General features: G+C 39.5%; 1 protein-coding gene across 5 annotated transcripts in view; it reads right to left on the bottom strand.

Moving 5' to 3' along the window:
* The window catches only part of CDK14 (cyclin dependent kinase 14), a 642874-nt gene that overhangs the window by 129762 nt on the left and 489457 nt on the right, over positions 1-23655 (bottom strand). For all 5 annotated transcript variants that reach the window (XM_020914848.2, XM_020914849.2, XM_070471844.1 and 2 more), the window contains one exon: positions 15725-15773. In XM_020914848.2, the coding sequence (XP_020770507.1) occupies positions 15725-15773 (49 nt within the window). The remainder of the gene's footprint in view (positions 1-15724; positions 15774-23655) is intronic.

The raw sequence follows: 23655 nt of genomic DNA on the forward strand, positions 1-23655 counted from the left end.
ATAAAATCAACAATATCAGCATATTGCAAAAAACTGAGACATGCATTTACAGATCATGTGTAAACATATGGAAGCATTTAAAAATGATTGCTTGGGAACTTGTAAGAAAAATTTAAAAGAATATTGAGGTCACTTTAGAGTGGATGGAACAAACATAGGGTTTCCTGGTAGTCAGTGTAAATAACTGTTGCATATATATATGTGTGTGTGTATATATATATATATAAATGAAAGAAAGTGAAAGTGTTAGTCGCTCAGTTGTGTCCAACTCTTTGCGACCCATGGACTGTAGCCTACCAGGTTCCTCTGGCAGGAATTCTCCAGGCAAGAATAATCAAGTGGGTTGCCATTCCATTCTCCAGGGGATCTTCCTGATCCAGGGATTGAACCTGTGTCTCCTTTATTGCAGGCAGATTCTTTACTGTCTAAGCCACCAGGAGAGCCCCATATATAATGGTGGGGGGCATTCCAATTCAGGAAATATGTTAACTTTCTTGCTGCTATGCAGCTTGGCGCATTTTAACACATTACCAAGTTTCACGTCTGTATGTAGGAAAAACCAGATCTAGAGGAGACAGCTGAGGCGGCGCAATGGCCAGAGCCCCCGGAATCAGGGCTGTCCAAATGCCACGCTTTGAAATTCCGTTCTGGATACCCAGGAGAGATATGTTCAATATTCAGCAAAATCGAAGAATTTGAAAACTGAAAATTTCTCAGATGTTCTCAGAGAGAGAAAATCCTGGGGCAGAGTCAGAGGATTTGGATTTAAGCCTACAGCTATATGAGAAAGAAAGAAGCAAGAGAATAAAAGCCTGGACAGGAGTCTTTCAGCAGCAAAATCTAATCCCCTCACAATATATTCTGGTGAGATACTGGTTAGAAACCGATCAGAATTTATGCTCTGTTCTGCACCATCCAATTTGGTAGCCACAAGTCACAGATGACTATCAAATTAAAATTAATTAAAATTAAATGAAACAAGATCAAAATTTAGTACCTCCATTGCAATAACCACATTTTAAGTTAATGTCCCAATATGGCTAGTAGCTACCATATCAGACAGTATAGTTAGAAAACATTCCTATCAATGCATAAATAAAGATCTTTCCAATATCTGCTGCAGCTGCTAGAAATTTCTAAAATAATAATTAAAAAAGAATTACGTCATTTATACAGCAGGAGAATTTTACTCTTTAAATGAGGAGTAGAGATTGGATTGAGAAAATCAGTGAATATAGATACAAAGAAGAGGGTTAGGTGAGAGATTACTCCAAAGATGTGGTGGCTGGTAAGAGAAGAAGCCTAAAATCATGATGGATGGAAGATGTCCTCGTGGGAACATTTTTCACTTCCTTGAGAAGAAGAGACATCAGAATTCTTTCAGCATCACAACTTTAAAGTCAGGGATGCGAGGTAGCTGAATTCTAAGAAAGGAGAGTAAAGCCTGATTTGACCAGTGGATAAAATTAGAACTGTGGTTACAATTTTAACCTTCAGTCAAGGGTGACAAGAAATGAGAGGTACATGGAAAAATCCCATTTGTCTTCATCTTTATAAAAATAATATATATTTAGTTCCATTTGGAGACAAAGGCATGGAGCCTGGTCTAATTTAAGTAGCCTCCAAGGTAGCTGAGCCAATATATAGAAAATGTTGGCCATCCAGGGACTTCTCTGGTGGTTCAGAGGTTCAGAATCTGCCCTGCAACGCAAGGAATGCGGGTTTGATCCCTGATCAGGGAACTAAGATCCCACACGCCATGGGGCAACTAAGTCCGAGTGCACCACAACCAGAGTCCAGGCACGGCAACAAAAGATCCTGCATCACGCACGGAAGATCCTGTGTGGTCTAACTAGTGAAGAGAAGAGAAGTGAAGTCAAAGTCGCTCAGTCGTGTCAGAGCGACTCTGGAATTCTCCAGGCCAGAATACTGGAGTGGGTAGCCTTTCCCTCCTCCAGGGGATCTTCCCGACCCAGGAATCGAACTGGGGTCTCCTGCATTGCAGGCGGATTCTTTACCAACTGAGTTATGAGGAAAGCCCTGTGGTCTAAGAAAGATACAACCAAATAAATAAACATTAAAAAAAATGTTGGCCATCCAAGTAGATGCCCAAAGTGGCGGACAGGTGCGGCCAATCCGACCATGGGGCAACACTGACTTCTCTACTTGAGATATCTTACTTGTTTTGCTAAAGGTTGGGGAAAAATAAAAAATCAGATGCTTATCTCACATATTTTACGGAGATAAGTAGCTGGTTTCTAACCTTTTTTTTTTTTTTTTTTCCTCCCAGAACATGCTGCCCCCTAGAGGCCATAAGAATATACACACATGTAAGGATAATGCACTGGCTTCCCTGATGGCTCAGAAAGTAGACTCTGCCTGCAAAGCAGGTGATCTGGGTTCGATCCCTGGGTTGGGAAGATTTCCCTGGAGGCGGGCATGGCAACCCACTCCAGTATTCATGCCTGGAGAATCCCATGGACAGAGGAGCCTGGTCAGTCCATGGGGTCACAAAGATATAGACAAGACCAAACAATTAACACTTTCATTTCCAGTTTTTTCAAAGTTAATGCATAAATAAAGGTCAGTTATATCCAAATTAATAGGATCAACAGTAAGATATAGTGAAAAAGAATGGAGGTGGTTGGTTATGTCTATTGTCCAAAAGGCTTTAGAATAAAGATGAGAAGCAAAGGTTCATCTAGTCAAAGCTATGATTTTTCTTGGAGAAGGCAATGGCACCCCACTCCAGTACTCTTGCCTGGAAAATCCCATGGACAGAGGAGCCTGGTAGGCTACAGTCCATAGGGTCATGAAGAGTTGGACACGACTGAGCGACTTCACTTTCACTTTTCACTTTCATGCATTGGAGAAGGAAATGGCAACCCACTCCAGGGTTCTTGCCTGGAGAATCCCAGGGACTGGGGAGCCTGGTGGGCTGCCGTCTGTGGGGTCACACAGAGCCGGACACGACTGAAGTGACTTAGCAGCAGCATCAGCAGAGAAGCAACCAACATTCATAAACCTCGAATAAACCTTAAGAGTTTCATGCTGAAGCTCCAGTATTTTGGCCATCTGATGTGAATGGAAAACTCATTGTAAAAGCCCCCGATTCTGGGAAAGATTAAGCGCAGAAGGAAAAGAGGGCATCAGAGGGTGAGATCACTGATGTAATGGGCATGAGGGGGTTGCAAAGAGTTGGACACAACTGGGCAATTGAACAACAAAACGATAAACCTTACCTCTTCAGCTGACATAAATATGAGAAATCATAAATAGCACTGTAGCCCTATAATGGCATTTTCCTGGAGAAATTTAAAAGCATGTCAAGAGTCATGTTTCCTCTGTTTCAAGTAGGGAGGAGAGAGTGTGAAGTAAGAGGAAGAAAATTGGTGTGGTATGACTGCTTTAATTAACATCTCCAAAGTATATCTAGTTTTGATATGAAACTTAATATATTAAAACAAGGCCCCGAGATGGGGAATAAAAGCCAATGAATTTAAGGAGTGCACGTGATTTTATCCCTGCTAAGAATTTAATCTTTTAAACCTTGGCTGCAGTAAAGTGGTCAAAATCTGGCCTAAGAAATGAGAACTACTCTTTGTCTTGACTTCAAATCAATTCTTCCCCAACGATCATGCCATAAACACACACACACTCAGAGCTGGTATGTTTATTGGTTTATTCACTAAAGGATTCAGCTGGACAAACATCACAAAGATGATGGCTGATTTAATTGAATTTATGATCAAATGTTTTCCCTTTCAGGAAGAGTGGGAAATCACTTATGGGGAGATTTGAATAATTTAAGGGAAGTTCTCTATTTGGCACTGTGTTTGTATATCAAGTCTTGAGGGATTAAATTCAGCTGAGGACCAGCAGAGAATCTACATACAGATACACAAAGATATGCTGGCTAATAATGCAGTGAGGGCCAGAATATCGATCCCTTTGTGTTAATATGTCTATTCATATATATCTTATTTATAGTCAGGGTAAGTAATAACAACCACACATACTCACTCTGAGACTTCCATTTTAAATCACCACTGGATTTTTCTGATATCCCTAAAATGTAGAAATGACCTAAAAATGCTCTTTCACATAAGACAAAAAAATAATTGACCTGCAGATTGTATATATGTGTGTTCAAGGCTTTTTCATGTATCTTTATTGTTTTTGTCAAAGACAAAATAAAATCTATTGTTAAAGTCACTCGCATCTCAGATACAACATGGGATGTGCCTTGGGGTCTGGAGTTGGCTCAGTGTCCGAAAGAAAAAGGCAGTTTCCTTTGGTGTCCCCCATCCATCTGATCGTCAGTGATGACAGGTGACCAAACTAAAGCCATGCTTCCAGCCTTTATTCTTTGTTTCTAAACATAAGTCTTCCCCATTTAGGATCTGCAGTCAATAAGAATAATTACTTTGAGTCTCACAAAGGAAATGCTCAGGTCAAGTGGACACCCAGGTTCTACGTAACGGGTTTAGGCTTACCCACCAGCTTATGTACAGAGTTCATGTACATGTATGGAAGAGGTCAAAAAGCTGCTTTGAACTTGGTAACAGGGCTTGTCTATGGGGCTTCTTTCAATTTAATTAGGAAAACTGTCTAATAAGATGAGTTTCAAGACTTAGGGTAAATCACAGTTCTCCATGAATTATGTACAATGCTATTTGCTAACATATCCCTCTTAGGAAGGAACTGCTGGGGAAGAGGACTCTTGTTTCTACATAAAAAGTATTTTTTAAAAATTATCTGGTGTCCAAGAAATTCAGCACATGGTTCTAGAAAGGCAGAAGGAATATTCCAGATATCTGAGGACTCTTTATAGCAGTGGTACTCATTTTCAAGGACAATTACTTATCTTGAAATGAATGAAACTCTCGAACTGGCAGGAGAGGGCAGGGCATGTTGAAAAACACAAGTGGGGCGGGGGTGGAATGTAATCCTGCCAAGGGTCTTAAGGACTGAAAATCTGGGGCTCAGACTGGCTAGTGAGCTTCCTGAATATTATACGGTTCAGAAGTAGATCTAAGATTGGAACTTGGCCCCTATCATACCAAAGCTTATGTGGCTTTCAAGTGTTTTCTGGCCGTTTGCACCAATAATGAGCTTTCATGGGCATCTTTTCCGTTTTCTGTTCTTCTCTGATTTGTATCAACACTATTTATTGACTGTATTTTTACGGGATCAATAGGACCACTGGCTGCCGAGCAGATGTCAGATGCACTTGTCAACAGTCTATTAACTGTCTCCTCACAGTGAGGGGAAGTTGAGTCCCAGTTTTATAGAAAGTCTCCCCAAAGGATGAGGGGGGCCCCTCGTCCTCACAAATGATTGGGTCCCTTGTCCAATCCTAATTTTCATGAAAATCAACCAAGGTCAAGTGTGAAGTGGGTGACAGTGGATACAAGAGATGACACTGTTGTTCAAATCATCTTTTCCAGTGAAAACTTAGGTTCATATTAATTTAGAGGCTGATGATTCACTATTCATAAATATTTACTTAATCAAAAGAAAAATGAAAAAATAAGTGCTGAGGAAAGGGATCTCAAAGCCAGCAATTTTTAATAAATGAAGAGCAATAAAATTTTCTGCATTTCTGTTCATGCTTAAAACTGTTGCATTTTTTTTCAACACCAAGGCAGTTTTATTCCAAAAAGTAAAAAATGATTTAACATTTTGAAAATGTATCAATGTAATTTTCCAATTTAATAGGAAAAGGTTTTTTAAGGCTTTTAAATTTATTTTTATTTTTTTATTGAAGGATAACTGCTTTACCGAATTTTGGTGTTTTCTGTCAAACCTCAACATGGATCAGCCACAGGTATACATATATCCCCTCCCTTTTGAACCTCCCTCCCATCTCCCTCCCCATCCCACCCCTCTAGGTTGATACAGAGCCCCTGTTTGAGCTTCCTGAGCCAGACAGCAGATTCCCATTTCTATCTGTTCTACAGATGGTAATGTGAGTTTCCATGTTACTCTTTCCATACATCTCACCCTCTCCTCCCCTCTTTCCTTGTCCAACAGTCTATTCTCTATGATTCTCCACTGCTGCCCTGTAAGTAAATTCTTCAGCACCATTTTTCTGGATTCCATATATATGCATTAGAATACAAAATTTTTCTATTTCTGACTTACTTCAGATGTGGCAATTTACCATGTTCTGAAGTTAAAGAATTAACATAAGTCCCCACCGGGGCCCATGAGAGGCTTATTTAGCAGGTGGAGATCCTCTCAATAGCATTTCATACGTGAATAAGGGGAAGTTGAGCCTTTCTGCACTTTCTGAGCAGAGCTGAGGGAGTTCAAGGAGGCCGGGAAAACAGCAAAGAGGTGAATTCTTCAGGGAGTTCAAAAAGGGTAGAGAGCTGTGTGTCTAACCCCTAGCAGTTCCCACAGAAAAGAGCGGAGGGAACAGGAGAAGGAAAAAGGGGTGCAGACCCCTGAAGCAGGCAGAGCTCTCGGGAAGGAACCGCACGGCCCCAGGAAGGAGGGGTGGGCGGCATGTCTGCTGGGTGTTCCCTGATACTTCACCAGTCCCTCTGCAGATTTATCACGCTTACTGGGTCCTCCAGAGCTATTATCTGCTCAGTGTTAGCCACTCAGTCACATCTGACTCTTTGTGACCCCATGGACCGCAGCCCTCTAGGATCATCTGTCCACGGAGCTCTCCAGGCCAGAATACTGGAGCGGGTTGCCATTCCCTTCTCCAGGGAATCTTCCCGACCCTGGGATTGAATCTGCATTGCAGGCAGATTCTTTACCATCTGTGTCACTGGGAGGCCCAGAGTTTTTACAAACAAAAGACAGAGGTGAGAGGGAAACACATCAAGCAAGATCCTCAGACACTTGAGTGTAAGATGCAAGGACTCTTGAGCATAGAATTTCCAAGCATCAGACACCCACACTTGAATTACACTGGTGGGCACCTAAAATAAATGGATAGTTTCCATGCTGATCCACAGCTGTGTTGCCCAGTTTGGTAGCTACCAGGGCCGGCTATTTACACTTAAAGGACAGTACGTCTGCCACATTCGAACCTTCACACTGCAAACGCTCAAAGACACGAATGTGCCCTGTATGCCAGGGACTGTACTGCACTATTGACCATTTCAAGGGACTATATACTGTAAGATTAAAAATGCTCTCTTTATGTTTTGTGTTTGTCTTTTACGTATGATTTGTGTGAAAAGTATTATAAACCAATTACAGTACAGTACTCGATAGCCCACTGTGTTACGTGGGTACTTAGGCTGACTTTGTTGGACTTACAAACAAATCACACTTACGAACATGCTCTCAGAATGGAACTTGTTTGCATGTAGGGGACTTAAAATGGTAATTAAAATTTAAATGAAATTTAAGGTTCAGTTCCTAAACCACATTTCAAGTACTCAGTAGCCACGGTGGGATAATGGCTATTGCCCTGGGCAGTGCAGATTACAGACTTTCACCAACGGAGAAGGTTCTGCTAGACAGCACTGACCTAGAGGGGAAAGAAATGGCAGGCCAAATTTTTACTTTCTTAGAGATGATGAGCTTTCCTGAGAATAATCGCTTTTATTCTCTTTGCTAGGATGGAAACAGGCTTCTTCCTTATACATAATTTTGAGCAGAGCTAATGTGAACCAGGCAATATGGAACCATTAGGGTCAGGGGCCTATGCCTGTCACCTGATTAGCCAGAGATTGGGCAAAACAGGCAGTGTCTGACTGGATGAGGGCTGGGTTTGACATCTCTGCTCTGCCTCACCCCACAACTCATCACTGAATAGGAAACCCCAGTACAGCTCAAGAAAAGCAGAATGGCCCAATGATGTCCTCTCACCCGTCCATCCCTGAAGCCTGTAAATGTGTTACTTTTCAAGCAAAAGGGACCCATCCTGAGGGTGCAATTAAGGTCTTAAAATAGAAAGGCTAAGCTGGATTATACATTTTAGAAGAAGGGACCTTTCTCTTCCTGGAGGCAGAAGAGATGGGACAGAAGGGCAAGAGAGAGAGAGAGATTTGAAGTATGAGAAGACTTGTTGCACAGATGCTGCTTTAAAGAAGGAGGTGGCAGGGTGACAAGGAATATATGTGGCCTTCAGGAGCTGGGGGAGGTTCCCAGCTGACAACCAGAAAGGAAATGGGACCTCAGCCCAACAACTATAAGGAATTAAATTCTGCAAGCTATCTGAATAAGCCTGGAAGGCTCTCCCCAAGAGCCTTGAGACAGGGACCAGCTACCAATACCTTGATTTTGGCCATGTCAGACCCAGATCAAAGAAAACAGCTGAGCCCATCCAGGCTCTTGCCCAAGAGAAGACAATACATTTGTGGTGTTTTACATCAATAAATTTGTGGTAATTTGCTACAGCAGCCACAGAATACAAATACACCATTTTATATTGTGGAGAAGCAGAGAACCTCCTCAGCTCACACTTCAAGGATCTGTGTTGGGGAACAGTTCAAGAAAGCCTAATTCTATCGTCCTCCTTTCAGGGAATCGAGCAGCCCAGCTGCTCCTGGAAATTCTTTGCTGTTTCAGAAGTGTGGTTGGGTTTTAACCCTTAATAAGCTGATGGGAGAAAGAAGGTTTTAGCTGCACCAGAAGTATGTACTTTTGAATGAAGAGTCCATTTGAATGAAGGATGAGAAACAATGGCGATTGCCAACTCCCAAGCCTGGCACGTACTGCCAATTAGTAAGAGAGAAGATGGATGGTTTCTGCCTATCAGAAGGGAAACGAAAAACCTGTTCTAAAAGACAGCAAACAGCATGGGTCTGCCCTCAGCCATCACCAGGGGTTGTTAACGTCAGCGAATTCTTTGCTACACAAAGAACTGTGTAGATTTTGCCAGATTGGCAATGACACAAAATGACAGAAGATAATTTCCTGGGGCAGCAGGAGCTGTGTGGAATGGGTGACAAAACCCACCAGCAGGGTCTGAGTGGGTGGCTGGCAGGCCCCTCACCTCCCGCCCTTGGCCTGTCACCAACCCAATGGCACATTACCCAGCAGTCACGGAAGGCACCTCTGTTGATGGTGTGGGTGGTCAGCCTGCTGCAAACGCTGTTCGCTAGGAGAGAGGAAATCAAGGCTGTGCTCCATCCCCGCTCTCCCACTGCTGAAAACCTAGACCTGGAATCAGTGACACCAGACCCCAGTAGAGATCTCCTGACCCAGAGTCATAGTGAGAAAAACAACAAAAAAGTCAGGCACTGATAACCCTGCTTGAATATCAGGGTTTTCAAGATGAGAATATTTCCTAAGATTCACTCTGGGGCACACCATCCAAGTTGTAACTCTCAATAGCATGGATCGACTGTCCTCAGCATGCTTTTTTATTTCAAACTCTAAAGTGAAGACGATAATATCTGCTCTGACTGCCTTCCAATATTGAAGATGGGACAACATATGTGAGAGCCAGTTCTATATTGCAAAGGGCTGTCCGATGGTTTATTACCCATCACAGTCAGGACTATAGTGAGTGTATGTCAGGCTTTTACCAGGTGCATCTCACATGTTATCAATTTATGCTGTAGCTTCTATCAATGATCAGGGCTAGGCCTTTGACAGATTTGCCAGCTTTTACTTAGACAGCCTTCTCTTCATTCCCCAGTACCTGCCTCCAACGTGCGTCTTTGGACAGACTTTTATGCTGTCTTCTTTGACTCCCACCAGAGCCTGGAAGGCATCTCCTACTTGAGGACCTCCTCCTTTTTCCCCTTCAAGAATCTACTCTTTAGTTTTCTAGAAGAATTGCTCTCTGGTCAGTGGCAAGGGGCTTCATAGATCAGATAAACATCACACCTCCATAACGCTTTCAGTAACTGAACTAAGGGTTCATTCTTCTGAAAATAAATCACCCCAGAAACTGCTCTGAACTGTGATTTTTGTAATCAGGCAGGTGAGACCAGGGGCTTCCAAACAATACCATGTGTGGGTGTCCAAGGTCAGGACAAGAGGCCTGCTTGGATTTGACTGTCCAAGTGTTAAAAATCGCATTTTTAAGGGTGTGGTGAGGAACTGCACCCTCGTAGCCTCCTTTGCTGGGCAGCTGACAGCTCGGCTCATCCTCTGAGTGAAGAGAAAGGGATTCCAAAATGTCTGCTTTACCGTTTGCCACCCTAGCAAACCTATCCCTAAAACGGTGATGGATGATGTAAAGAACAATTTCTTTGAAAATATGGTGAGAAGAAATCTCCAGGCACTAAATATATTAAAACTGTTCCTCTGAAGTAAATAGAATTATAACAAAAATGATCAACAATGAGAAAAAAAAAAAAAAAAGTGAAACTGGAGAAACATGATTCAAAGATCTGGCTCAACTCAACTGCTCCCCCTAGTGTCAACAACTGTTCTTACCTTCCTCTAAAATTCCTCAGCAACTGTAGAGAAATTGAAAGCTTGAACTTCCTTGGCAATACATTATTACTTGAGAAAATTTTAGGTCAACTTCGAACAATAAGGCAGAGTAGAAAGCAGGGCTTTTCTTTCTTGAGAAGTCACCTACTTATATCTTAATGGAATTTAATAACATATGATAAGAAATATACAATAGAGAACCACCAATGTAAACATACAGAGTGAGATTTATGTTACTCCTCTCAATATTATTTTAAATACATTGTGCTTTATGAACACGGAACACAACTTTCCAGCAAGCCACTGCCACTTTTAAAACATGTTTTGGAGGTTAATCATCAAATTAGATAAAACATTCAAGGAAAGCTCAAGAATGCCAAGCAAGAAAACACTTCTAAAACTCCTAAATGAGGGTTTGCTACTCTACTGTAGGCATCTGACAATACATGCAGGTAAATGTTATCATCTCTATTTTTGCATTTCCAGAAGGGTATCCTCATTGTAATGTCTCTGAATTTACTGCACATCTTAACGTGTCGCCTTTTTTTAAAAAAATTCTTAGGAGAAATCTAATTGGACTTACTAACTAGAAGGCTTATAAGCAGAACTAGACCATGGGGGTGGAGGGGGCAGAAAAAGGCTGGCTAACACCTGTTCAGTGTCTGTGGACATGCCTTGCTTTATCAGCCATGAAATTTGTTTTCCAAATCTGACTTGGTGGTTTATCCTTAGTTCTCTTTTTGCTACTTTCAAACCTCCAAAATTGTTCAGCTGCTGAAAAGTTCCAAAACAAGCAAATGCATTCCTGGAATCCTACCCTTAACTTTGCTGGATAATATATACTAAGGCTTCTTCTCCAGCCAAAATAATAAAAGATCTTTTAAGTGGGTGGAATTCTTGGTTGATTGCACATGCATGCCAATGTCAGACAACTATAAATAGAGAGATCTGGAAGAAAAATAGGGAGAGTCTTTATAACTCCAAGGAAATAAAATGGAATGTTTTGAAGACCATTGGAAAACAGAACATGTATTTATAAAATTAAGATTTGTCTCCCTTTAGTCCAAAATCCCCTTCAAGCAAGAGAGAACCCACATGGATCATAAAATTCCAATAGGAAGGAATAAAAGGACTTTCTTTTCTATATTAATATGTATTTATTATTCTCAATCCTAAAATTAAGACTTCTTCTTTATATTATCCTTTTCAGTTTAGATATCTGCTGAATCTTTTGATATTTTTCTCCTATCATTGCATTGTTTCACCAGAATACTAAAAAAATCTTTCAAAGGATAAAACTATGCCCATGGTCACTGGTATAAATGAAGTCAGCAGGGAATTGCATGGGAGTTACCTAGGGCAGACTTGGTCCCAAAATAAACTGGGTCACTTGTTACAGCTGTTCAAAGAGATGTAAGTCTTCATTTCTCAAGAAATTCTTACTCGCTTAGGCAGGTTAACATATCCATGAGCTTCAACAGCTGTGTTAATACATATCCTTAAAGACGTTTCTTAATTTTCAAATGTAATGTTTCAAATGTAAGTGACTTACATTTGTCTATTAACCTGCCCATCTTGTATTAACCTGTCTAAATTGAATTGAAACCAGTCCTTGCAAATTAGTTCACTTTATTTAGAACCTATTACTGCTGTACAAGAGAATTTAGCAATTGCTTTGGTTTCATAATTGTGCCGTCGACGAGCAAATTAGTGAGCAGCAAGGGAGAATGCCAGCATTTGCCTAATTGTCCTTAAATGCCATTCTTCTGAATCCAAACTCCATTCTTAAGTCAGAGATGTTGAAATGTCAGTGATGGTTACAAGGTCACAAGTCCATTTGGAGGAAGGATCAACAATATAATTCATATCTCTGAATTCTTACTTCTCTGTAAATCACATTGGGTTCAAATTGGTTGGAGGCTACAGTATCACTCTAAGGGCTCAGTACATGACGGATACCAGAAAATCATATTTTTATAATATTTTTAGTGATGAATTTATTACTTGGTGTTTTGTGAAATAAACCCTTAAGGCAACAACAACAGCAGCAAAGGTCTTGTGGAGATTTGAAAATAGCATGGTTCTAAACATATCATGTTTATAATTTTAAAACATCATTTCAAAAGCTCAATTTTAATATTTTCCCTAAAATGCTTTTAAAGTAGTCTAAGGGCGGGACTCTATTAAATGACTATGAATTAATTCTAGGTTTTTTAAAAGGCATATGTGACTGTAGAAATAAAGAATGATATTAACTGCAATTCTATCAAATGATTTAAAAGACCTTACTTAAAAATATATCTTTCCTTTAGTTTTTTAGAACTTGTTTTTAGTAGAAAAAATATAAATACTATGTTCACAGAAAATGCAAATAAAAAATATTTCTAAAGTGACATCTTAAAGAGAAACGGAGTTCTTATTTTGTGAAAAATCATATTCTGAGGAATTCTTCTTGCCCTCAAAAGTAAGATCATATTTACTGAATCTAGCATCTTTTAAGAAAAAATTCAAGATTGAGAACAATGTACAGTTTTCAAAATTTCTAAAGCAGCAATACCAGAGTATTATTCAGCTTAATTTTGTCAGTGAAGTTTATCACTTTTATTGTGACCTGATGCTGAAGCTGAAGCTCCAATACTTCGGCCACCTGACTCAAAGAGCTGACTCACTGGAAAAAAAATCCTTATACAGGGAAGATTGAAGGCTAAAGGAGAAGGGGGCAGCAGAAGAAGAAATAATTAGATAGCATCACCGACTCAACGGACATGAGTTTGGGCAGACTCTGGGACAGAGTGGAGGACAGAGGAGCCTAGCTTGCAGCAGTCCACGGGGCTGCAAAGTCAGACACATCTTAGCGACTGAACAAGAACTGTGACAAGAACAGTACCTCTCAGAGAAAGGAAAGCGTCACGTCTTAGGTGGTCAGAATGAAGCAAAGCAATGCAAAGCTTGAATACTACTTCCACTGTTTTTTTCTTTTTGAAAGAGATGAGACAACCTAGTTTCTCCTGAGGCAGAGTGATGTAAGTGGACAAAAGTATCTTCTCTGAGAGGTGTTCCACTAGTCGCTATGAATGGTTGAACAAAAAATGGCCATCCATCTGGGCATACAGATGGTAGGTGCTGAATACAAGTTGCAGAAGTGAGAGACTGGAGTGGGTCAGGTGTAAATGCTGTTGGGGCGCCATCCACAAGAGGACAGTGGACCTAACATCACGCAGCATCGTCAATTGCCCTCCCCTCCCCTTCCCTGTCTTTTTTTCTTTTGACATAGAAGAACTGTATTTATTTTTGAGATGATGCATGTGATAAAACAGCATGTTCATATCTTCACATGTAACATATACAATTTTAGAGTCTGAATGAATATGCACTAAAATATTAAAACTGGCTTATTTAGAAGAAGAAAAGGTAATTGAGCATTAAAGAAAAGCCTACCTAGATGTACTTTAGTTTACTACGATAGACAGTATTTTCGAATCATGGTAGCAGCTATCATGGACTGCCTGTACCTAACTGCCATTCCTGTTTCTTCCCTACTAACAAAACCCTGCCTACAGGCAACAAGATGTCAGGGCCAGGAGACAAAGGGCCCCACCCTCCCTTTTCACCAAGGGAGGATATGCGGTCCACCCATCAGAGAGACAGAGGGGCAAGTCTCTCTGGGCATCTCAAGGATATTCCTCCCTGATATGAGCAGGATGGGGAGAAAGTTCCTTTATTGCTGTCTGCTTTGCTTCCGGCTTTGGTTCTGGACACTGTCATTTGAAGAAATGCTGCGGAGTTGTTACAGCCACTTTGTAACACCAAGGATGACAGAACAAATGCATCCAAGAAAATCTTGATGTCTTCCTGCCCTGTTCTTTCTCAGCTACTCTAAGTGGATAAAAATTGCCATTTATTTTCCTGGGTGATTTGTAAGTCATTTCAGCTCTGTCCCTCTGAAGGAAGGAAATGGAGGGTTAGCTAAACTGAAGGCTGGTCTCCACAAACGCTACTCTGTATAGACTTGCCAGTTTTTGGAGTTAAGAGATTCAACTGCTTCATCAAGAATTGTTTCATAAAGTGGTTACCAGGTTGGTCAAAACTTTTGAGCAATTATGAGAAACGTGTTTGATGATTTAATTAAAATGGGAACTGTATACTGAAGATAGTACCTGGTATATGAAAGCACTTAATTAAAATGTTAGACCACTGATCAGTGAAGTTAGGGTGGAGGAGGTTAAAAGGGTGAGGAACACACACAGAATGTTCCCACCCAGCTGAGGGCGTGCTTCCCAGGGGAGATTCTGTTTAGATATTAAGAACTGACCCTTCAAATGGGAAATGTGAAGTCCTGTGTTAGACAAAAATAATTATACTGGTGTGTTCTTCTAAGTATGAATTTAATCAAAATAAACTGCCAAATCTTTCAAAGAATCCACTGAAGAATTGAATGTATTCATTTCATGAATTCCTCATAATAAGCTGTCTGATGTTATCTGCTGACAGCATTGATTAAAGGCATTTTTATTATAAAAAGTTTCTATTTTTTCCATAATTGATGACATATAAAATTAAACATGTCAAAACAGTAAAAAGGGAGACAATAACACTAAATTCCCTGTAGACAAAATTTTGTTAGACAAATAATAGTTAACTTAATCAAAGCAGAACCAGTTACCATTTCCCCCAACATAATTCTTGAGATGTGATGCTCACAATCAATGGGAGTGACTCAATTACTCTGCTTCCTAACTTTCAAAGATTTACTAGCAGTCTGGCTTGCAAAAAAACCAAAAAACTCTGACTCACTTGAGACACTCAGATCATCAGATGTCATCAAATTTTGAAACCAATCAATAAAACAATTTCAACAAGGTCTGATGACAGAATGAAATTATATCAACAGTGTACATATACTCCAAATGATACATGTACTTTGCTTCCCATTAAGGCTCAGGGGAAAAAAAAAATTAGGTAACCTGAAAACATTTGAAAGATCAGTTTCATCTAGCTTAAAGGTTGTCACCAACATTAATCAGACCAGAAAGTCAGTGGATATACTGTACTTAAGAAACATTATTTTAGCATCCAAGGATTTCTTGGAATCTAGCTAGAAGAAGAGAGACCACAGTGAATTTCAGGATTAACAACTCTAAAGCAATAAATACCACCTCACTCTGGGAATCCAAGCTCATAGAAGAGTGTCGGCTCAGGTGAAACACGGGGCCAGCAAACAGGACTAAACAGCTGTCTAATGGCTGAATGAATGGATGGATAGATAATCGGGTGAACGAATGGAAGAATGGCATGAGAAACTTATCAGGAGAGTTTTAAAAATTAAGAGCGATAAAGAGAAAGCATAATCTGCATTAAAACTTACTTATTCCAGGCTTGTCTAAGGTTTTTAGGGCTGTACAGGGTAAAGCGTTCTGAAATAAAAAAGAAAAACGATAAACAGTCTTTATTCCAAGTGTCCATATTGACAGTATGTTAAAAAAAAAAACTTTTAAAAAGTTACTATTGGATTTAACCATAGTTATGCTAGACAAACTAGGTCTTCACCTCAGATTAAACAGTTCTAAAGAGTAAAACAAGCAGAGTTTAACACTTTAAGCAATGAAGCATTGTTTTCTTTTATCTAGAGCGATTTGTTTTATAACTTGGCTTCCTAGTAATTCTTTCTTAGAATAAGTTTTAACTGGGTTGAAAAAAGCAATGAAAATTCTTTTTATGGACTGCAAATTGTAGGTAGATTTATAGAAGAATACTGCAACATCAGTCCAGTGAAACCTGCTGTTTTCTCAACAAAGACATCTTTTTTTTTTAAACATTTTAAAATGTTTATTTTTAATTAAAAATTTTTTATATAGTTTTAAGGTTACTTTCCATTTACAGTTATTACAAAACATTGGCTCTATTCCCCAATTGTATGATACATTCTTGGGCCTATCTTATACCCAGCAGTTTCTGCCTCCACTTCCCCACCTCTAGGTTGCTCCTCCACCCCCTACCCACTGGTAAACACTACTCTGTTCTTTGTATCCATCTGTCTGCTTCTTTTTGGTTACATTCACTAGTTTGTTGTATTTTTTAGATCCTACTTAGAAGCAATACAGCATTTATCTCTCTCTGTCTTATTTCACTTAGCATAATGCCTTCCAAGTCCATTCATGTTAGTTCATTCCTGGGCTCTTCATTCCTTCCTACATTTCCACATTTTTGTCTGGAGTTCTTTTCTTCTACTTCAAGGACTTGGAATGTTTGCATATTCTCTAGAACATGAGGTCATCTAGTCCTAGTTTTAAAATTTTATTTATTTTAAATTGGAGGATAATTGTTTTACAATACTGTGTTGGTTTCTGCCATATATCAACAAAATCAGCCATAGGTACATGAATGTACACTTGACCAAATACAGTAGTGCAGATCTCCTTGCCTATACTATATAGTATTTACACATAGGCAAAGCCAAACCACCAAGATCCTATAGTGTATATTCACATTTACCATTGAACAATCTTTATCAAATTTTTTAAATGAAAGCATACATGTTTTAAAAGCTAAACAATACAATGGCATAAAATATACATTAATAATATTTTCTCCTGCTCCGGTTTTTCACTTCTAATGATATAGCAATGGTTATAGGCTTGGTATGTCTCTTTCCACATGTTTATGTTTATAAATAAAAATCTATCCATACATACAAATATATATAATATTTTAATTTTTAAATGTACAAAACATTCTCTGAAATTTTTTAGGCATCTAATAATATATATTGAATAGTCCTTCAAATGAAAAATATATAACAACTGTTTCAAACCTATGTAATATTCCAGAGGATAGAATTACAGAAACTATTTGACCATTCTCCAACTGATGAAAATTTAGGTAGTTTCCAGTCCCTTTTTGTCTTAAAAACAATGTTTCAATAAATAATCCTTGTACATCTATTTCTGTATACTTGTGCTTTCTTTTTTGTTACACAGATTCCCCAATATAGAACTGCTTGGAAAATGGTATGAACATTTCAAACTTTAGCACATGATGACAGATTACTTTTCATTTCCCACCAGCAACAAAAAAATAATGTTTCATGTTATGCATCCCTGGGATGTAAGGACAGTTCAACATATGCAGATGAATAAATGTGCTACATCATATTAACAGAATGAAAGATAAAAATCACCTGATCATCTCAATAGATGCAGAAAAAGCATCTGACAAAATTCAACACCCATTCATTATATAAACTCTCAATATATTAGGTATGGGTGGAACATACCTCAACACAGTAAAGTCTATATATGACAAGCCCACAGCCAGCATCACACTCAATGGTGAAAGGTACAACTCTTAAAGAAAAAGACAAGGTACTTACTCTCACTATTCCAATTCAACACAGTATTGGAAGTCCTAGCCAGAGCAATCAAGCAAGAAACTACAACAAAAAAACTGAAGCCAACCAACCACACCCCCTAAAAAAACACACATCTGAAACGGTAAAGAAGAAGTAAAATTGTTGATATTTGCAGATGACACGGTTTTTTTTTCATAGAAGATCTTAAAGACTCCATCAAAAACCTGTCAGAACTAATCAACACAATCAGGGAAGTTGCGGGACACAAATTCAATAAACAAAAATCAGTCACATTTCTATATACTAACAATGACTGATCTGAAAAAGAAACAAACAATCCTATTTACAACAGCATCAAAACCAATAAAACACCTAGGATTAAATGTAACCAAGTAGGTAAAAATCTCTACACTGAAAGCTATAAGACATTGATGAAAGAAACTGAAGACACAAATAAGTGGAAAGACATTCCACACTCATAACTGGAAGAACTAATATGTTGGTAAAATGTGCATACTACTAAAAGCCATCTGTAGATTTAACACAATCCCTATCAAGATTCCAATGGCATTTTTTACAGAAATAGGAAAAAATGACAAAATTCACACAGAACCACAAAAGACCAAAGCAATATGGAGAAAGAAGAACAAAGTTGGAGTCATTATACCTCTTAATGTCAAACTATAGCACAAAGCTACAGTACTAGAAACAGCATGGTACTGGCATAAAAACAGACACAGGGAACACTAATAGAACAGAATTGAGAGCTCAGGAGTGAACTCATGCATAAATATGGTCAATGTTTGACAAGGGAACCAACATACTCAATGGAGAAAAGATAGTCTCTTTAATAAATGGTGCTGGGGAAAAATGATACTCAAATGAAAAAGAATGAAACTGGACCTCTATTTTATATCACACAAAAAACCTGGAAAAAGATTAAGGACTTAAATGCAAAACCTGAAATCACAGAAGAAAACCAGGAAAATACTCACTGACCTTAGTCTTCATAATGACTTTATAGTTACAATACCCAAACACAGGGAATAAAAACAAAAATAAACACGTGGAACTACATCGATCTAAAGGGTTCTGCATGGCAAAAGAAATAATCAACAAAACGAAAGAGCAAGCTACAAAATGGGAGAAAATATTTACAAACCACATATCTGAAAAACAGTGGTGCTGAAGCTCAGTCACTTCAGTTGTGTCCAGTTCTTCGTGACCCCCTGGACTGTAGCCTGCCAGGCTCCTCTCTCTATGGAATTTTTCAGGAAAGAATACTGAAGTGCGTTGCCGCTTCCTCCTCCAGAGAACTTCCCAACCCAGGGATCGAACTCCTGTGTCCCGCGTCTCCTGCACTGGCAGGCACATTCTTTACCACTGAGCCACCTGGGAAGCCCATCTGAAAAACGGCTAATATCTAAAATATAGAAGGGACTCATATAACTCACTGGCAAAAGAAGAAGTAATCCAATTAAAGAATGGGCAAAGTGCCTGAACAGACATTTTTCCAAGGATGATATTTACATGCGAAGTGCATGAAAAAGTGCTTGACTTCACTAAACACCAGGGAAATGAAAATCAAAACCACAGTGAGATTTCCCTTCACACCAGTTAAGAATGTACAGAAATGCAGAGAAAAGGACACACTTGGGCTCTGCTGGTGGGAATTTAAATTGGTACAGCCACTGTGGAAAAGAGTATAAAGGTTTTGCAAAAAAATTAAAAACAGAACCACCACATTCTCCAGTCATTTAACTTCTGGGTATATATTAGTATCTGAAGGAAATGAAAGAGATTTCCACACTCTTATGCTCACTGCAACATTATGTATAACAGCCAAGATATGGAACCACCATAACTGTCCCTTGGTGGATGTGTGGATAAAGAAAATGTAGCGTATGTATACACCAGAATGTTGCTGTTGTTCAGGCGCTAAGTTGTGTCCGACTCTTTGGGACCCCACGGACAGCAGCACACCAGGTTTCCCTGTCCTTCCACTATCTCCCGGAGCTTGTTCAGACTCATGTCTGCTGAGCTGGTGACGCTTATCTCATCCTTTGCCACCCTCTTCTTCTCCTGCCCTCAGTCTTTCCCAGGATTCTGATCTTTTTCCATGAGTCAGTTCTTTGCATCAGGTGCCCAAATTGGAGCTTCACCTTCAGCCTCTGTCCCTCCAACGAATGTTCAGGTTTGAGTTCCTTTAGGATGGACTGGTTTGATCTCCTTGCTGTCCAAGGAACTCTCAAGAGTCTTCTTCAGCACCGCAATTCAACAGCATCAATTCTTCAGTGCTCAGCCTTCTTTACTGTCCAACTCGCACGTATTCAGTCATAAAAAAGAAGGAAATGTTGCCATGTGCATGAACATGGATGGAGACTGAGGCTTATTTTGCTAAGCAAAATAAGTCAGACAAAGACAGAAACTGCACGATCTGTCTTCTATGTGGAATCTAAAAAAATACTTAAACTCATGGAGTAGAGAGCAGACAACAGATGTGGTTGAGGTGTAGGGCTGGAGGTGGGGAAATGGATAAGTAGTCAAAGGGTATAAACTTCCAGTTATAAGATGAATAGGTTCTGGGGCTGTCATGTAAAGCATGGTGACTACAGTTAACAATACTGCATTGCTTGTTTATTTGAAAGTTGCCAAGAGAGTAGATTTTTAAAGTTCTCACTATAAAATAAAAAATTGAAACTATGTGAAGTAATGGATGTGTTAACTAAACTTATGGCAGCATTTTGTAATATATACACATATAAAATAACCATGCTGAATATCTTAGATTTACACAGTGCTCTCTGTCACTTATAACCCAATAAAGCTGAGGGAAAAGAGTGTTCTAGCAAATAAAACATGGAGGTATGAAGTAGAGTGTGAGGGCCACTTAAGGCTGGCTGGTGAGGGAAGGTGAATTTCAAACAAAACCATCAATCAACACAATAAACAAAGATCCCACTGGAAACCTGGTTGGAGTTTCATTAAAATAAGTATTTATCTGAAAAGGCTGATATATAATTTCTATATATAACAATCTGTTGTATCTTTCCAATTATTTAAAACATTTTTGATTATGCAATTTTATCTATAAGAATTCATCTAAAACATGAATTGAACCTAAAAGTCAAGTGAACAAAAATATATGTATAAGAATATTTATCAAACAATTTTTTTTTTCACTGAAGGACAGTGATTTACAATACTATAGTAGTTTCAGGTATAAAAAATAGGGATTCTATATTTTTATAGATTATACACCGTTTAAAGTTATTACAAATAGTGGCTATATCTCTCTGTGCTGTACAATAAATCCTTGTTATTTATTTATTTCACACATGCTCAGTGCAGTTCAGTTCAGTCATTCAGTCATATCCGACTCTTTGTGACTCCATGATCTATAGCTCATCAGGGTTCCCTGTCCATCACCAACTCCTGGAGTTTACCCAAACTCATGTCCATTGAGTCGGTGATGCCATCCAGCCATCTCATCCTCTGTTGTCCCCTTCTCCTCTTGCCCTCAATCTTTCCCAGCATCAGGGTCTTTTCAAATGAGTCAGCTCTTCGCATGAGGTGGCCAAAGTATTGGAGTTTCAGCTTCAGCATCACTCCTTCCAAAGAACACCCAGGACTGATCTCCTTTAGGATGGACTGGTTGGATCTCCTTGCAGTCCAAGGGACTCTCAAGAGTCTTCTCCAACACTGCAGTTCAAAAGCATCAATTTTTCGGTGCTCAGCTTTCTTCACAGTCCAACTCTCACATCCATACATGACCACTGGAAAAACCATAGCTTTGACTAGATGGACCTTTGTTGGCAAAGTAATTTCTCTGCTTTTTAATATGCTGTCTAGGTTGGTCATAACTTTCCTTCCAAGGAGTAAGCGTCTTTTAATTTCATGGTTGCAGTCACCATCTACAGTGATTCTGGAGCCCAGAAAAATAAAGTCTGCCACTGTTCCCACTGTTTCCCCATCTATTTGCCATGAAGTGATGGGACTGGATGCCATGATCTTAGTTTTCTGAATGTTGAGCTTTAAGCCAACATTTCCACTCTCTTCTTTCACTTTCATCAAGAGGCTCTTTAGTTCTTCCTCACTTTCTGCCATAAGGGTAGTGTCATCTGCATATCTGAGGTTATTGATATTTCTCCTGGCAATCTTGATTCCAGCTTGTGCTTCTTCCAGCCCAGCGCTTCTCATGATGTACTCTGCATATAAGTTAAATAAGCAGGGTGACAATATACAGCCTTGACAGACTGCTTTTCCTATTTGGAACCAGTCTGTTGTTACATGTCCAGTTCTAACTGTTGCTTCCTGACCTGCATACAGGTTTCTCAAGAGGCATGTCAGGTGGTCTGGTATTCCCATCTCTTTCAGGATTTTCCACAGTTTATTGTGATCCACACAGTCGAAGGCTTTGGCATAGTCAATAAAGCAGAAATAGATGTTTTTCTGGAACTCTCTTGCTTTTTCAATGATCCAGTGGATGTTGGCAATTTGATCTCTGGTTCCTCTACCTTTTCTAAATCCAACTTGAACATCTGGAAGTTCATGGTTCACGTATTGCTGAAGCCTGGCTTGGAGAATTTTGAGCATTATTTTACTAGCATGTGTAGTAAAATATTTTACACCCTAGTGTCTCTTAAACTTAGCTTTTAAGGACTTGCCTGGTGGCACAGTTGGTAAAGAACCTGCCTTCAATGCAGCAGACTGCCCACGATGCTAGAGACCAGAGATCAGTCTCTGGGTCAGGAAGATCCTCTGGAGAAAGAAGTGGCAACCCACTCCAGTTTCTTGCCTAGGTAATCCCATGGACAGAGAAGCCTGGAGGGCTATAGTCCACGGGGTTGCAAGAGTTGATCACAACTTAATGACTAAGCCTCCACCAAATGTAGTTTTTAATATAAAATATAGGAATAAGTGTACTTCAATAAAGATTCAGAAAAATGTTTATTTTTTTTTTATCTTTCCATTTAGAAAGGATTTGTGCATACAGTAGAATTAAGTGATTTCTTTTTCATATTGATCTCATTTCTTTTTCATAATTTAATACTTAATAGACTTAATTCTGCCTTATATTAGTTGGTACTGTTTGTTGGTGTTATCTGCTTTGAATTATAAGTTTTTAAAGAAAATCCAAATATTTATATTGCTTTTGTTTTGGTATGTTTCACATGTAACAATACTGTTAGATAAAAAGAAATTTAAGAACATACTCAGCTTCCTATCTCTAAATACAGAGTTTATTCAAAAGAAGTGACTAGAAATCTGTGCAGAGATTCATTCATTCAACTACTATTCACTGAGCAACTACTGTGTGCCAATATACTTCTTGGAACGGAAGATATGGGAGCGAACCAGAGAACACCTTCTTGCCCGCAAGCAGCTCACATTCCAGGAGAAGATGTGCAGGTCTGCAGTGAGCCTGGAAGACAGAGTGGGTGGAAGACGGCTCACACAGATTTGTGGCCCTTAGGTTATGATTTAGAATTTTTTTTAAAGGTTCACTCTGGCCTCTGTTTGGAGAATACACTACCACCGGAGGCAAAGATGGAAGCTGGGAGAGCAATGAAGGTTATCGCAACAGCAGGACAGGACAGGGGCTACGGCAACAGAGTGGACGCAGTGAGAGAAGACAAGCTGAAAATATTTTCAAGGTGAAGCAAGTAAGATTTGCTGATGAACTGGACACGGGGTGTGGCAGAAAGGGAGGAGTTAGAATGACTCGCAGAGTACTTACTGCTCTCCAATTTCCAGGTTTCAAAGATCTGGAATTTCATCAGTTCAGTTCAGTTGCTCAGTCATGTCCAATTCTTTGAGACCCCGTGAACCCCAGCACGCCAGGCCTCCCTGCCTGTCACCAACTGCCAGAGTCCACCCAAACCCATGTCCATTCAGCCGGTGGTGCCATCCAACCATCTCATCCTCTGTCGTCCCCTTCTCCTCCT

The sequence above is a fragment of the Odocoileus virginianus genome, chromosome 1 (genome assembly GCF_023699985.2).
Source record: "Odocoileus virginianus isolate 20LAN1187 ecotype Illinois chromosome 1, Ovbor_1.2, whole genome shotgun sequence".
In the NCBI taxonomy this organism is placed as follows: Eukaryota; Metazoa; Chordata; class Mammalia; order Artiodactyla; family Cervidae; genus Odocoileus; species Odocoileus virginianus.